The sequence below is a fragment of the Tinamus guttatus genome, unplaced genomic scaffold (assembly GCF_059628265.1).
Source record: "Tinamus guttatus ecotype Peru unplaced genomic scaffold, ASM5962826v1 Tinamus_guttatus_pri_ptg000866l, whole genome shotgun sequence".
Classification (NCBI taxonomy): domain Eukaryota; kingdom Metazoa; phylum Chordata; class Aves; order Tinamiformes; family Tinamidae; genus Tinamus; species Tinamus guttatus.
This window is the reverse complement of record NW_028289400.1, coordinates 834,398-849,426: the sequence shown is the minus strand read 5'-3', so window position 1 is coordinate 849,426 and position 15,029 is coordinate 834,398. Positions and strand designations below refer to the sequence as shown.

The 15,029-nt window shown below is 60.4% G+C and overlaps 2 protein-coding genes across 3 annotated transcripts in view; one reads left to right on the top strand and one right to left on the bottom strand.

The window, feature by feature from the left end:
• Window positions 1-206: 206 nt before the first annotated feature.
• PBDC1 (polysaccharide biosynthesis domain containing 1) lies at window positions 207-3,903 on the top strand. Its single transcript, XM_088537828.1, has 6 exons — window positions 207-285; window positions 888-1,009; window positions 1,087-1,146; window positions 1,226-1,366; window positions 3,603-3,714; window positions 3,782-3,903. Exons 1-6 carry the CDS (start codon window positions 207-209, stop codon window positions 3,901-3,903), a joined length of 636 nt encoding a protein of 211 aa, XP_088393954.1.
• Window positions 3,904-5,141: 1,238 nt separating this feature from the next.
• XPO7 (exportin 7) overlaps window positions 5,142-15,029 on the bottom strand; it is a 28,655-nt gene continuing 18,767 nt past the window's right edge. For both annotated transcript variants that reach the window (XM_088537798.1, XM_088537799.1), the window contains exons 15-28: window positions 14,753-14,826; window positions 13,561-13,632; window positions 12,988-13,060; window positions 11,869-11,977; window positions 11,371-11,477; window positions 10,924-11,012; window positions 10,267-10,374; window positions 9,169-9,251; window positions 8,467-8,681; window positions 7,357-7,495; window positions 6,792-6,952; window positions 5,953-6,051; window positions 5,653-5,780; window positions 5,142-5,572 (exon numbers count right to left, since the gene is read on the bottom strand). In XM_088537798.1, the coding sequence (XP_088393924.1) occupies window positions 5,479-5,572; window positions 5,653-5,780; window positions 5,953-6,051; window positions 6,792-6,952; window positions 7,357-7,495; window positions 8,467-8,681; window positions 9,169-9,251; window positions 10,267-10,374; window positions 10,924-11,012; window positions 11,371-11,477; window positions 11,869-11,977; window positions 12,988-13,060; window positions 13,561-13,632; window positions 14,753-14,826 (1,551 nt within the window). In that variant the 3' untranslated portion in view covers window positions 5,142-5,478. The remainder of the gene's footprint in view (window positions 5,573-5,652; window positions 5,781-5,952; window positions 6,052-6,791; window positions 6,953-7,356; window positions 7,496-8,466; window positions 8,682-9,168; window positions 9,252-10,266; window positions 10,375-10,923; window positions 11,013-11,370; window positions 11,478-11,868; window positions 11,978-12,987; window positions 13,061-13,560; window positions 13,633-14,752; window positions 14,827-15,029) is intronic.

Here is a 15,029-nt window from a genome sequence, read left to right as displayed (position 1 = left end):
GCACGTCCCGCCCCGGCCGTTGGTGCCACATCTGGGCCCGTTCCTCGCTGCCACCCCCCCTGCCACCGTGGTGGCCCTGCCGGGTGCCGCTCACACGGGCCCCGCTGGCTGGGGCCGCTCTGCTCTGGCAGTGCCACCAGGTGCTGGGATCCGGGTGCCACTAGGGACTGCTGGGCACCGCCATTGCCTACCCGGTGCCACCGAGCATGGCCACCGCTGCTGGATGCCACTGTGTGCTGCTGGTGCCCTGTGCCCTGCTGGGTGCCACCACGCACTGTCATCCAGGTGCCACCATGTAGTGCCAGGTGCCACCATAGTCTACGAGGTGCCACCAGAGCCTGCTGGGTGCCCTATGCCCTGCCAGGTGCCACCATGCACTGAAATGCAGGTGCCACCATATAGTGCCAGGCGCCACCATAATCTATGAGGTGCCACCAGAGCCTGCTGGGTGCCCGGTGCCCTGCAAGGTGCCACCACGCACTGTCACCTAGGTGCCACCATGTAGTGCCAGGTGCCACCATAGTCTAGGAGGTGTCACCACAGCCTGCTGGGTGCCCGGTGCCCTGCAAGGTGCCACCACGCACTGTCATCCAGGTGCCACCATGTAGTGCCAGGTGCCACCATAGTCTACCAGGTGCCACCCCGCGCTGCCCGGTGTCCCCGTCCCCTGCCGGCTGCCCCGTTCCCGGCCACGCCCCCCGCGCGCCACCAGTTCCCGCCCCGCCAGGCCACGCCCCCGACCCACCCACATTGGCCCCGCCCCCTAGAGGCCCCGCCCCCTCGCGGTGGCAGCGCATGCGCGCGAGGGGGGGGGGTCCTGTCGTACGGCAGCTTCCGGCATCATGGCGGCGCCCTTGGGCACGCTGGTGAGGCCCCGGGGCGGGGAGGGGGGCAGCACCGGGAGCCCCCCCCGCCCCCGCCAACCTCCCGCTCTGCCCCGCAGGGACCCGGCGAGGCCGCGGCGGCCGCGCGCGCCCTCTCGCTGCCGGCCGAGGCCTACGGCAACGACGTGAGTGCGGCGGCGGGGGCGGGAGGGAGCGGGCCGCGGCGCCGCGCGCTGTGACGGGCCGCGCCGTGTGCCCGCAGCCCGGCGTGGAGGCGCTGTGGGCCGCGCGCGCCGCGCAGCACGCCGAGGTGCACTACAACGTGAGTACCGGGGCGAGCGGGGCCGGGGGGGGAGCCGGGCCGGGGGCCGCGCCGGTGCCAGCCCCGCGCCGCCCCGCAGCTCATCTCGGCCGTGGAGCCGGCCCGCCTGCGCCTCACGCGCCTGGACGAGCGCATCTACGGCGAGTTCCGGCGCCTCTTCGGCGGCCTCCGCGTCGACCGCCTCGACCCCGAGGAGCTCAAGTCGGAGGCGGCCAAGGCGGTGAGCGGGGACGGGGGGGGAAACGGAGGGGACGGGGGGACACGATGGGACAGAGGGGACGGGGGGGACACGGAGGGGATGGGGGGACACGATGGGACAGAGGGGACGGGGGGACACGATGGGACAGAGGGGAGGACACGGAGGGGATGGGGGGACACGGAGGGGATGGGGGGACACGATGGGACAGAGGGGACGGGGGGGACACGGAGGGGATGGGGGGACACGATGGGACAGAGGGGAGGACACGGAGGGGATGGGGGGACACGATGGGACAGTGGGGACGGGGGGGACACGGAGGGGATGGGGGGACACGATGGGACAGAGGGGACGGGGGGACACGGAGGGGATGGGGGGACACGATGGGACAGAGGGGACGGGGGGGACACGGAGGGGATGGGGGGACACGATGGGACAGAGGGGACGGGGGGGACACGGAGGGGATGGGGGGACACGGAGGGGACGGGGGGACACGATGGGACAGAGGGGACGGGGGGACATGGTGGGGTAGGGGAGGACACGGAGGGGATGGGGGGACACGATGGGACAGAGGGGACGGGGGGACATGGTGGGGTAGGGGAGGACACGGAGGGGATGGGGGGACACGGCAGGGACACGGTGGGGCAGGGAGACATGGTGGAATAGGGGGACACAGAGGGGATGGGGGGAACGGGGACGGGGAGGGGACACAGCAGGGGGGACACAGTGGGGCGGGGAGGGGACATGGAGGGGATGGGGGGACACGGCGGGGCGGGGGCGCATGGCGGGACGGGGGGGGCACGGTGGGGCAGAGGGGGGCACGGCGGGACAGGGGGACACGGGACGGGGGGACATGGCGGGACGGGGAGGGGACACAGCAGAGGGGACACAGTGGGGTGGGGAGGGGACACAGAGGGGATGGGGGGACACGGCAGGGACACCGCGAGGCAGGGGAGCATGGTGGGACAAGGGACACAGTGGAGCGGGGGGGACATGGCAGGATGGGGAGGAGACATGGAGGGGACGGGGGGACATAGGGGATGGGGGGACATGATGGGGTGGAGGGGACACGGAGGGGATGAGGGGAGACAGAGCGGGGAGGGGAGGGGACATGGAGGGGATGGGAGGACACGGAGGGGACGGAGAGGACTTGGAGGGGTGGAGGGGAAGGACACGGCAGGACAGGGAGGGGACACGGAGGGGATGGGGGACATGGCGGGGGGGGGGACGTGGAGGGGATGGGGGGACACAGCAGGATGGAGAGGGGACATGGCAGGGGGGACACAGCGGGGAGGGGATACGGAGGGGATGGGGGGACATGGCAGGGACACCGTGAGGCAGGGGAGCAGGGCGGGATGGGAGACACAGTGGAGCGGGGGCGGACATGGCAGGACGGTGAGGGGACACGGAGGGGATGGGGGGACACGATGGGACAGAGGGGCCGGGGGGGACACGGAGGGGATGGGGGGACACGATGGGACAGAGGGGACGGGGGGACACGGAGGGACAGAGGGGAGGACACGGAGGGGATGGGGGGACACGGCAGGGACACGGTGGGGCAGGGAGACATGGTGGAATGGGGGGACACAGAGGGGATGGGGGGAACGGGGACGGGGAGGGGACACAGCAGAGGGGACACAGTGGGGCGGGGAGGGGACATGGAGGGGATGGGGGGACACGGCGGGGCGGGGGCGCATGGCGGGACGGGGGGGCACGGTGGGGCAGAGGGGGACACGGCGGGACAGGGTGACACGGGACGGGGGGACATGGCAGGACGGGGAGGGGACACAGCAGAGGGGACGCAGTGGGGTGGGGAGGGGACACAGAGGAGATGGGGGGACACGGCAGGGACACCGCGAGGCAGGGGAGCATGGTGGGACAAGGGACACAGTGGAGCGGGGGGGACATGGCAGGATGGGGAGGAGACATGGAGGGGACGGGGGGACATAGGGGATGGGGGGACATGATGGGGTGGAGGGGACACGGAGGGGATGAGGGGAGACAGAGCGGGGAGGGGAGGGGACATGGAGGGGATGGGAGGACACGGAGGGGACAGAGAGGACTTGGAGGGGTGGAGGGGGAGGACACAGCAGGACAGGGAGGGGACACGGAGGGGATGAGGGGACACGGTGGGACGGAGGGGACAGGGAGGGGACACAGCAGGGCAGGGGGGGACGTGGCAGGGGGACATGGTGGGACGGGGAGGGGGGACACGGTGCGCGTCCCCCCGCCGGTGGCCGCCACGCGCTGCCCTCCGCAGAAGTGGCGGCCCTTCTGCCTGCAGTTCCAGGACCTCGTGGAGGACTTCAACTTCGGCACGCTGCTGCGCCTGGACTGCCGCGAGGGCTACACGGAGGAGAACACCATTTTCGGTGAGCGCGGGGAGGCCGCGCGCGCGCCGCCACCGCCGCCTCTGACCCACTGCTGTCCCCCCTGCAGCCACCAGAATCCAGTTTCTCGCCATCGAAATAGCCCGGAACAGAGAGGGCTGCAACGACGTTGTCTACAACCGCACCGCAAAGCCCGCGCCGGCCGGAGCGCCGGGAGCGGCGTCGCCGTGAGGCCGGGCCAGCGTGCGGGGCCCGGGCCTCCCCGTGCCAGGGCAGAGGCTCTGCCGGGCCCCAGCCTCCCACCGTGGCTTGTAAATAAACATCTAAGAAAGCCCTTGTGCCCCGAGAGTTTCTAGAGCTAAAAGAGTCCAAGGAAGCGGGGGGTAGAACCCCGTGTCCCGCGCGCAGGCGAGGCCCAGACGGACGCGGCTCAGTAGAAACCATTGAAGTTTATTTGCAGTCACGATGCTTACACTGTATGCAGCAAACACCCTTACAAGTCAACCAGCAATCTGCTCACGCGAGAAAAGGACCCAACACACACAATCGCCAGAGGAAAGGACAAGGGAAAAAAGGAAAATGAAATAAAATAAAATTAAGAGGAGGTGGTGCCTGGGGAGAGAAACTGAAACCCTAAGGAGTGAGTGGCTGGGGTAGAGCTGAGCTAGAGAATGCACACGACTAGCAGCAACAATAGTGGAAAAAGTACAAGGCAAACGGCTTTCCCTCCCCGCTCCGCTTTCCTCCGGAAGGAAATTTTATATCCAAAAACATTGATTATGGTGACGTAGCAAAAGAACGGACTCGTTTTCGGGGGTGTTACGTACTTCATGCTAGGCAAACCTTGTTACTAAGAACCCTGCGTGGGGGCTCCTCCGCGGCGGCTCCGTGCGAGGACGTCGCCGCGGGCGCGCGGATTCCGCCCCGTTCCCCAGCTCGGGAGCAGCTGGAAGCGAGGCCAAGGGCGAGGAGAGAGCGGCTCCCGCAGCGCCGGGCGCCCAAGGGAGGGAGGCCGGGGCCCTGCGAGGAGCACAGGGACACGGGGACAGCGCCCACGGTCACACGGGGGGTAGGAGACACCCACGAGCAGCACGAATGAGACCACGCGGCATGGCTTCGAGTTCCTAATAACAAGGGCAAGACGGTAACAGGAAGTTGTGATTTCAAGGGGCTTAATAAGAAAAAATATACATTTGGAATTTTACAATGTTTGCTTTTTTTTTTTCCTTTTTTTTTTTCTTTTTTTTTGCTTCTCTCTACACTTGTCACTAAATAAATCTCTGCACTTTCACACACCCACCCCTCGCCCAGTAAAGCTTCAGGCCTGCAGGACACGCTTTCCTCACTCGCATACGCAACCCTCACGCCAGCACTGGTGCACCAGGACTCTGTAAAAATTTCAATCACACTTTTTTTTTTTTTTTTTTGTGTTTTGTTTCGTTTTTTCTTAAATCGAGTCAATATAAACCTTGTTCAAAATGTTATGAAAAAATGTACATGTTTTTACAAGGCAGGCTGCAGCAGAGCGCTGGCGTTCCACGCGGACATTCGGGTAGGGAGACGCTGGATTCGTGCCCCTGGCTTATGCCCTTCCACCCCCTCCCAGGGAAACAGCAGCACCCTGCCCTGCTGAGCTCAACCCTCCTGTTCCCTCCGCCCTCGGGACGGGGAGTTCGGTCAAAGCGAGCGCAATCCGGCCCTAGGGAAGAGCAGGGATTGGAAACGCCCTCTTTTCTTTCCATCGGAAACGGGAACCCCTCGGGGCCAGGCCAAAGAGTCGCTGCTCTGGACTCGCGGCGGGAGACGTCAGCTCATCATGTCGTTGCTGTTCACGCCGTAGCTGGAGTTTTTCATGGAGTCGTTCACCTCCCGCCGGAACGCCGACAGGTTTTGGGTGAACCTGAGGGAAAGGCAGAGCGGGGCGCGCGTCAGGGGCCTCGGGGTGGCCCTCGGGGTGGCCCTCGGCCCCTGGGCACTCACCTGTCCCTGTTCTTGGTGAGCAGGTTGCGCTCGATGCCCTCCATGAGGTTCTCGAAGCACAGGTGCATGGCCTGCTGCTTCTCCGGAGGCTGGCTGTTCACGATGCTGTTCCGCAGGTCCGAGAAGTACTGGCGGGGAGACAAGAAGGACGGGTTAATTCCACGAGCAAAGCCAGCTCGGCACCGGGCAGCGTGACAGCCCCTTCCGGATGGGACAGGGAAGGTGTCACAGCTCATCCCGGGGTTTCGAGCGCTCTTGGAAGCGAGTTTGTAGCCCCTCCAGCTGGCGTGGGGTGGTTACCTTCTCATTGAGCAGTATCAAGCCAAGCAGAGGTCGAGACATTGACCACTGGTTCCTGCAGTCCTCAAAGATGATGATATTCAGCACTGTGGACAGCATCTGGAAAAGGCAGGCGGAGGCTTAAAACCAGCCTCAAAACCAGCCCCTTGTGTGCTTCACCAAGGCCCAAGAGCTGCAGAGGATGCAGATCCCAGCAAGCTCCACGTATATTCCAAGGTGTTGGGAATAGGGGCAGGAAACAGATGGCAGGTGTGCTCCCAGCGTGGAAAACCTGCTCCAATCCCCCCGCAGAGGCCGTCGGAGCCCAGGCCGTGCTCTCCCTGCATGGGGCAGCAGGAGGCTGCTCCTGCATCGCTCCAGTGCGGCCACAGCCCTCTCGGGTCAGGGAGCCCACGGCTTCTGCTCTGCTCCAAGTGCACTGGCACCACTGGATTGTTCCAGTGCTTCCAACACAGCCTCCATTCGGGCAGAACAGGAGCACCTGCTTTTTGGCAGAAGGGGTATTTCCTGGCTCCGTTTCTACAAACTGCCAGTGCAGTTCCTACCATTTTTTTAAAGGAAAAAAATTCAGTTTGTGCTACTTCCTTTTACTTCTGAACTGCGAGTGCTGTTCCTTGCACAGGGAAAAGCACTGCCCTGAAGTGCACGTCCAGATCAGAGCTACCACACCGTGAACGCGCACGGGAGATGCAGTATCAGCCAGAAAACGCTCTTCCCTCAGGAAAAGCCCGGCGCTCTCCAGCAGGGATCACGCACATCCCACATGATGTCATGCCGGAAGAATCCGGGGCTTCCCGGCAGTGTCCCATGCCCCGGCACAACAGGGCCCTGCTCCTCACCTGCTGAATCATCTCCGGGTGCTGCTGCATGATGTGCAGGAAGCGGTCGCTCTCCTGGGCCAGGGGGGTGCTCCTCTTCTTGGTGCTGCGGGACAGCTGCTTGAAGAGGTAGGTGACAATGTGGTCCAGGCAGGAGCAGCAGCCTGTGCAAACCATGGTGTCTGCGGGAACAGAGCGGGAGACGCTGGAGACCCGCGGCACGGCCGCTGCTCCGACGCACCCGGGAGGATTCCCGGGACAGCATCCATCGCACGCTCCCGTTCAGGGAGCCATCGACCCAGAGCAACAGTGAGTCCTCACTGACATGCTCGTTATCTCCAATGTCTCAGCTTTAACTCTTAACAGACCCAACAACCCACTCCACCTCCTCTGTAAGCCCTTCTATGGGTGCAGAAAACAGGAGACAAATACAGGTTCACACTAACATCAATGACCCGCAGCCAGGACAACAGTGCACAGCTTGATGGCCTCAACCTGACACTTATTTGTTACTTCGAATTCGCAGTATTTCAGACTCGCTTCCAAACCCAAAGCTCTAAGAACACAACAGAACATGAATAATTACCTAGTGCAGTGAGGCCTTCTGAAATGGAAGAGAGAATATACATGATTACATGAGGCTCCAGACTGGCTATAAAGTTCATGTGGTCCTGGGTAAGAACTTCCAGCAAGGAATAGTAGGACTGGCTGAGCTTGGGATAATCCTGCAGGAAGAGAAAGCGAGAAAGACGTCAGGCTTCTCGGCTCCTCTGGAAGCACCAGCCACACTTTCTGCTGTGGGAGATACTCAAGCTAGTGATTAATCACCTCAAGATTGCTAAGGGAGTCTCCTGGAATGAGAGCAAACCAACCTCCTTCACAGCATTACTTCTGAGACTCTGTTATTCCCCCTGCCACTTAAAACCACTGTCCGAACAGGCTCCCAGCACCGTTATATCGACCCCACTTCTCTTTTTTTGCTGGACAGGACTGTGCTGACATTGCTCAAAGCTCTGCTGCAAGAGGCATTTCTGTATCCCAGGTGTGGGCAGGAGCAGGGCTCCGCAGGGGGATGTCCGCAGGGAGCAGGTCGCTCCAAGTGCGGCCACCTGGAGATCACAGAATGCTCAAGGTTGGAAGGGACCTCTAGGGATCATCTAGTCCAACTCCTGCACACGCAGGGTCACCCAGAGCACGTGGCACAGGGCTGCGTCCAAGCGGGTTTGAAGATCTCCAGAGAAGGAGACTCCACAACCTCTCTGGGCAGCCTGTTCCAGTGCTCTGGCACCCTCACTGGTAAGAATTTTTTCCTTAAGTTCATGCAGAACTTTTGGTGCTTCAGTTTGTGGCCATGACCTCTAGTTGTGTCAGTGGCCACCAGTGAGAAGAGGCCAGCACCATCCTCCTCACTGCCTCCCTTGAGGTACTTACATACACTGCTCAGATCCCCTCTCAGCCTTCTCTTCTCCAGGCCGAACAGGCCCAGATCTTTGTCCCAGCAGGACAGGGAGGAACAATCCTTTACTTGCAGGAAGCATTTTGCAGGGAGAGGAGCAGGTGTTTTGGTAACTGCTCTGCTGAGGCCCATTGGAGAGACGAGCGGCAGGGGAGCGCCGTGAATGCGCGCGTCTCCGCGAGCCGAGCGTTCCCTCGGCGCCTCCACGCGCTCGCGCTGCTTCCGCAGGCACCCGCTTACCAGGAGGTCGCTGTGAGGGATGGAGAGCAGCAGCTTGATGAAGGTTTGCAGCGCGTTGTCCAGCGCGTCGTCCCCGTACAGGCGGAAGACGCCGAAGTTGACGTAGCTGCCGCTGAGCGCGGCCTTCAGCATGGAGAAGCAGATGGAGATGCCCTTGAGCTTCAAGGCGTAGACTTGATCCTTCGGGACCTCCCCAAGTGTTAGGATACTATTCCCTGCAGGAGCACAGAAACAGACTCAGCATTGCAGCAACCGCAGCCAGGTCCCTTCTCCCTCAGGGTACGGGGGTAACAAAGCAGCAGGGCTGTCAGGAAGCTGGTCAGAAACGTTGGCCATTCACTTCCCAGCCAAAAGGTGGGAACCATTAAGGTTAGCAGCCAGATTCCAGCAGGAGCCAGGCAGAGCGCGGCTGCAGGCATGGAAACAGGGCAGCACGAGGACAGAATTGCCCTCTGCTTGCTTTACAGGTGCCCCTTGGGCACCCTGCGCGCTCCCGGGGCTCAGCTGACTCCCTGCTCCCTGCTCTCCTCTTTCTCTTCCATCTGATGGCAAACACCATAGCAGAGGGCTTGGCCAGCAGGCGTTGAGCACGTGTCCGGGTGCTGCTTCCCGGCCTGGCCTCACGCTCCGGGCTGGCGAGTGCCCCGGTGAGTGGAGGGGACACGGGCACACCGAGGCCACCCGGTTCCCACCTGCCCTCACCGTAAGTCGTGATCATTTTGCTCGTTTCTCGGAAAAGCAGGATGCCGTTGGGCGAGGACACGTCAAACTGGAGCCGCTGGGATCTAAAGGAAAAGCAGGGAATGACTGTGAGCTCATACGTATCAGCGTGGAGACAGAGCCGATATTGTGGCACCTCCGTGTGCTGCCATGGACTGGGACACTCTGCTCTGGGATCTATTCACAAGAGGTCAACAGGCTGCACCCGTTCCCAAAGCCAGAGAGGGGACAGCCGCGCGGGGACAGACGAGCTTTGCTGTCTCCGAAGAAAGGGCCTGTATTTCCCGCACTTCAGGAATATGACAAGTCGGAGTCTGGAAATCCGGCCTTGGCAACAGCCACCAGGCCGCTGTCACAACCCCAGCGAACGTCTCGGAGGGGAGCGGGCTCGCTAGCTCCTATTCCCAACGGCACCGAGAAGCCAGGGCTTGGCAGTGCCTCCCTGCTGCGGCACAGGGAGCTGGGAATCCAAGTGCAGGGGCTTTTCCAGGTCACTTTGCTACCGGCGAGAGGACACGCGCCGGGGAGGCTCGTTGTACTGCGGAGCTGCCGCTTGGAGGGCCTGGCAGGACGGATTCTCAAGAGCTCTCGAGTGACAGTGTCTGGATCTCCTGCCCTTTCCGCCGGGCTCCGACAACGGTCCCTTCCTCTCGGGCTGTGCTGGGCTGGCTGCCTGCCAGGGCCGGCGCCTGGCAAACCGCCCGCGCCGGCCACGCAGCTCCTGAATTATCCGCACAGCGGCAGAGGCTCCTCGTTAGCAAGGAGCAGACGCAGCCGTCCTGCTGCTGACTGCACAACGCTCACTTTAAACACAGGTTTTAAATATTAATACGGGCTGCCTCCATCTTAGACGCTCGGGACATTCATGCTCATTGATCTCGCCTGGGCTAGATGGGCTGTGCCATGTGGCTGGCATTTACAATTTCCTTCCCTGCTGAACCAATGCTGGTTTCACCCCACTTCTCAGGGCGCCTCGTGAAGTATAAATAGATGGAAGCAGGGACAGCAAAAGCACAACTGGGTGCCTCAACCCCGAACGGCCGGACACCGTGGAGTGCCAGGCCCGCCGGAGCCTCCTACCTGTTATGGACCAGCTCGGCCATCAGCTTGAGGACAGGGGTCGTGCAGGCTGGGTCGTGGTACCACAGCTCGATTGCCCGTTGCAGGATTGGCATGTAGGACGGGTAGCTGCGAGGAAAGGGCTAAGGAGCTTTGGTGGCAGGGAGAACACGGCAGCAGCTGCCAGCCGAGGGCAGGAGCTGAAGTGCCAGCTCGTGCACTGTCCCCAGGCCCTGCCGAGCAGCCCAAGGCTGCGCGTGGGGGACGCTGCTAACTAGGGGCTGCTCCCCAAGGAAGCACCCGCTGTGCCCCAGGGCACTGCACAGATGCCCCTGTGCCAGGGCAACCTCCTCCGGCCCGGGCAGACCCCCAGGCTCTTCAAGCAACTGTTAGAGGTCCAACCTACCAAACTGCTGGCAGCCTTTGCAAGTAGGAGGAAGCCTTGCTGGTGCCGAGATGTAGATATCCCCTCAAAAAGCTTTGGGATTTACAGGCCAAGCCCCTAGGCGGCTCTTCGGACAGAGCAAGTCAAAGCCATTTTAGAGCTTCCAGCCATGACACCAGGTACTATAAAAGTGAAACCCCACTCAATATTTAGCCAGGAGAACATGGCATTTGGATATGGCCAGGAGAGTGTTTCCTCTGCCTGGCAGGGTGGGAAGGGCAGTGGAAGGATACATCCATTCAAAGAGCATCATGAAGCTGGTCTTGGCATTGAAGGCGAAGGCTATTCCCCTCAAGTCTCTCACCAAGCCCACCAATGTTCTCTGCATGGCGAAAGAAAAACAGGACAAGTTAAAACGCAGCGCCCTGATGTCGGCAGTGCCACAAGCCTTTAGCCAGGGTCTGTGCTGGGGTGTCTCATTCCCAGCAGGGGAAAGCCGGGAGATCAGCCCGGCTGCTGGAATGACGGGGTGCATCCCGAACCCGGAGAGCCCAGGGGACACCACCGCATCCCTGTGGACTGTGAGGAGAGGCCGCCCACTCCGGCGACCGTCTCGCCAGGGGCAAGAACGTCCCTCTCTCCTCATGCTTTACTTGTTCTCTCCTGCGTGACCGAACCTGGGATGTGCAACCCGCTGCAGAGGGAGAGGGTGGAGAGCACGGGGGTCCGGCCCCACTTACTTTTGCCTCCTGTTCATTGAAAGTGTTTGTGCTGAACATCTGCGCTACAGTCTCAAAAGCAGCTGTCAGGGGAAGCATGAACTGCTCGTACTGATCTTCGTCCTCCCCTGCGAGAAGAAGGCAATCAGGAGGGAACAGGCTCCGTGCTGACACCTGCACGGCTGCCCCAGCACACGATGTGTCGAGAGCTGCCCACCCCAGAGCTGGAGACCCCGTCTGCACACAGAGCTGCTGTCGCTGCTCGTCTCCAGCTGCGTTAGAAGAGCCTAGGACAAGCCCTGCCATCTCAGCAAAGCATCTGATGGATTATGTTTGGCACACAGCAATGAGCCAGCCGCTCTTTAGCTCTTTCCCCTTCCCCGTTCTTATCCCATTCCACTTTTCCCCTTCTCACACCCTTTCCTGGCCCTGTAGCCTCCTAAGCGGCAGCATGTAGCACCCCGCAGAGCCCAGCATCCGAGACACTCGGCTCTGGTTCCCAGGAGAAGGCCGTAATACCTAAATCCACCATGAGAAGACGCCCAAGTGCAGTATAGAAAGTAGTCCGACATCTCATGTCAGTCAGGTTGGACTGATTGTTAATGCCCAGGAAGGAAAAGTGCTCGCTCTGCAAACAGAAGAGAACGGCAGGGTTAAAAGCGAGCTGCCAGGCTCAATGGGCCTCTGTTCCGGACCGAGTCACGGATGAATCCTCCATTCTTCTGGCTCCTCAGGGCTGCGCTGCACAGTTACTTTGCAGACAAGCAGCTCTTGGCATGAACGGTCTCGGGGACCAGGCCAGCAATAACCCGGGCCTGCAGATCCCAAGTGCAAACGCTCCGGGATGTCTGGCCACAATTCCTGCCCTCTCACTTCCCATGTGGAGCTCCCAGCGGGAGCTGAGCAAGGGAAGCCCTGCTCTGCCTCCAGGACAGCGGGGCGTCCTGCCCTTCCTTCCCAAGGGGTTCAGGTTGCTGCAGATCAGCCCCTGCAGACGGGCTCCCGGCTATGGCCTCTCCATGGCCAAGGGCAGCACTGCACGGTGAAGTCCCAACGCCGCACGTGTCACTGCTACCAGGCCCCTGGATCAAGGCACGCGGCCGTGACACAGCCCTATCGCGGTGGCATCAGGTGGCATCGCATGCCCAAACGTGCACAGAGGCCGGGCAGGAACCCGATGCTCTGGCGTTCGCTCCTCACTGCTCATTCCCACATTCTTGCTTTTAAGGCAACATCCCGGTTCCGCATAGGGAATACCAGATTGGTAGGGATGAGAAACAAGGCTGGAGCCAGCAGCATTCGGTAGGAATGCTGGGCTGTTACAGCACTTATTTTTCTGTTTTAGATTTCGGACTCTTTTCCAACTGCATGTGCAGCAGTGCCAGCCGTCTCCTGCATTTCACCCTGAAGACAGTTGTCTTTCAGTACAGAGACTCCCACATTAACTCTTCTGGGATGCAAGGTATCACGTCATTACAAACCATCAAAATTGAGGGCAGGCTTTGAACAGAGAAGAGGAATGAAGACAACTTCCCCTAGACACTCCTTATATCCCGGCAGCATCCAGGAAACACGTGAACCTCAGAAGTGTGTCCAGGTGCTCAGGTGTGGGGATTTTCTCAACACACGAGGACTTACCGTGTGATTGTTCAGCATGAACTGGACAGCGCTGAGTTTCACCAGCTTTCTAACACTACTGTATGTAAAGGGGGTGTTAAGGAAGCAGCAGAATCAGCGAAACATTTCCTGTCCTTGCAGAGCACCCTCCAGAGCAAAGCTGAAAGGGGGTTTATGTCTATTTTATGTAAAACATTCTAGCCTCTCTTCTGTTTCAAGGACTCTTACTACATTGCTTTTGTCTATGCAGACCTACATTTACGTGGCACAAAGAACAAGTAGAAGACCATAAAATAGACTGTCAGTGCCCACAGATCCCGACTGGAGAGATGGTAGGTTACAAGGCAGCTACGATGCCCACTAAAAAGCTGATGAAACTGCAGTCACCAGCTGGAACACAACAACTAGACGAAAGACTCGAGCAAGCGCTTCTACTCTGCTCTTTCCTCTATCCAGAAGATTAAATCCGCATTTGGAATCCGTTATGTGCAAAGACATCCTGTTCCCACTGAGCGGCCGGGTGGCTCGTCACCCCTCGTGAAACTGAAGTGCTTTGTATGCTCCCGGCTCTTCCCAAAAGGATATCCGATGGAGAGGTCGTTGAGCAGCTGCAGAGTCTTGGAAGTGATAGGTTCACAGCGACCCCAGTACTTCAGGTTCGTGATGCTAGGGGAGAGCACAACAAGGACGCGTCAGAGGGGTTTGCTTGGTTTCTCCTTTGCTGTGTGGCAGATTCTTCCAGGCAAAAGTCACCCAACATCATCAGTTCCACCCTCCACCAGAACCACAGACATCACAAGCCACAAAATATTGGTATAAAATTACTGTACTTACATTTGGTTGACTAGAAAATTATCCTTCAGATAATCTTCACTACTTGGGTCCCAAGCTACACTGGCCCATACCCAGGCCCTTGGAATTCTGTGGCTCTCCAGGGCTGATTTCTGCAGCAAGGGTAAGAGAATTCTGCGGCAGTGACAACATGCAGCCGTATGCAATTCTGCACCTGCACCATCCACTGTCAGCTGCAGAATTCTAGTAGCCCTTGCTCCTTCCAGGAGAGCCATCTCGCCCCTGTGGGCGCGTCGGGGTAGGCCAGGCCCCGGGCACATCTCGACGGGGAGAGGCTAAGGAGGCCCAGGGGAGGCTAAGGAGGCCCAGGGGAGGCTGCTGACTGCGTGTCCCCAGGCACGTGGCACTGGGCGCCGGCCCCGGGGCCGGGCGAGCGCGTTAAGGCGCTACCGGAGGCTCCCAAAGCCATGAGAAAACTCGGGCGAGGAGGGGTCTGCGGGAAGGCTGCCAAGCAGCAGGCAGAACAGGGCGTCTAACGGAACTGGAAGGACAAGATTTGTGCTACTCTGGTACTAAGTGCTATTTGGAAAAAAAAAATAACTAAAAGAACAAGGAAAAAACCCCAGCACTTTGATAGAGAAGTGCCCTCCCCTCAGAGCTTTCGTGGCTGGTGATTGGCAACAGTCCAGCGAGAGGGCACGAGTACTTGAAGCTGTCCCCGTTCTGGCTTTGGTTTTATTAAGCAGGCACTGGAAAGCGACTCCATTGTCCTGGTGCAGGGTGGATTTTTGTGTCTCCGTGGCCCAGGCTGGAGTCCACAGCAGCAAAATCAATCCCGGATACCGTGCACGACTTAAGCCCCTGATCAGAGCTGATAAGTCTCTCAAGTTACCGTCACTAGTTTAGACTGACAACGCTGCCTCGGATTCCAGGTGTCCCAGTTACACCTTCAGGCAGGCCCTGGGCACTGCTGCCTGCGGGCAGGAACACTTACATTTTCCCGATGAAGACGCTCAGGACCATGGTCTCGTCGTTCAGGCCGAGCACCTCCGAGAGCCGCCGGTACAGCTGGAGGGAGAAACAACAGCAAGCTCAGAGCTGCCCACCAAGGCACCGGCGACGCCGTGCGAAGCCTCCGCGGTGGCGAGGGAAGGTCACAAGTTACTGGAAGGGAACGGGGCTCTAGGCTGAGATGTTCCTGTTCTTTGCATCCTGTCACCACGGCATTCAGAGCCCAGCACATTTGCAACTGCCCTGGGATGAAGGGACCG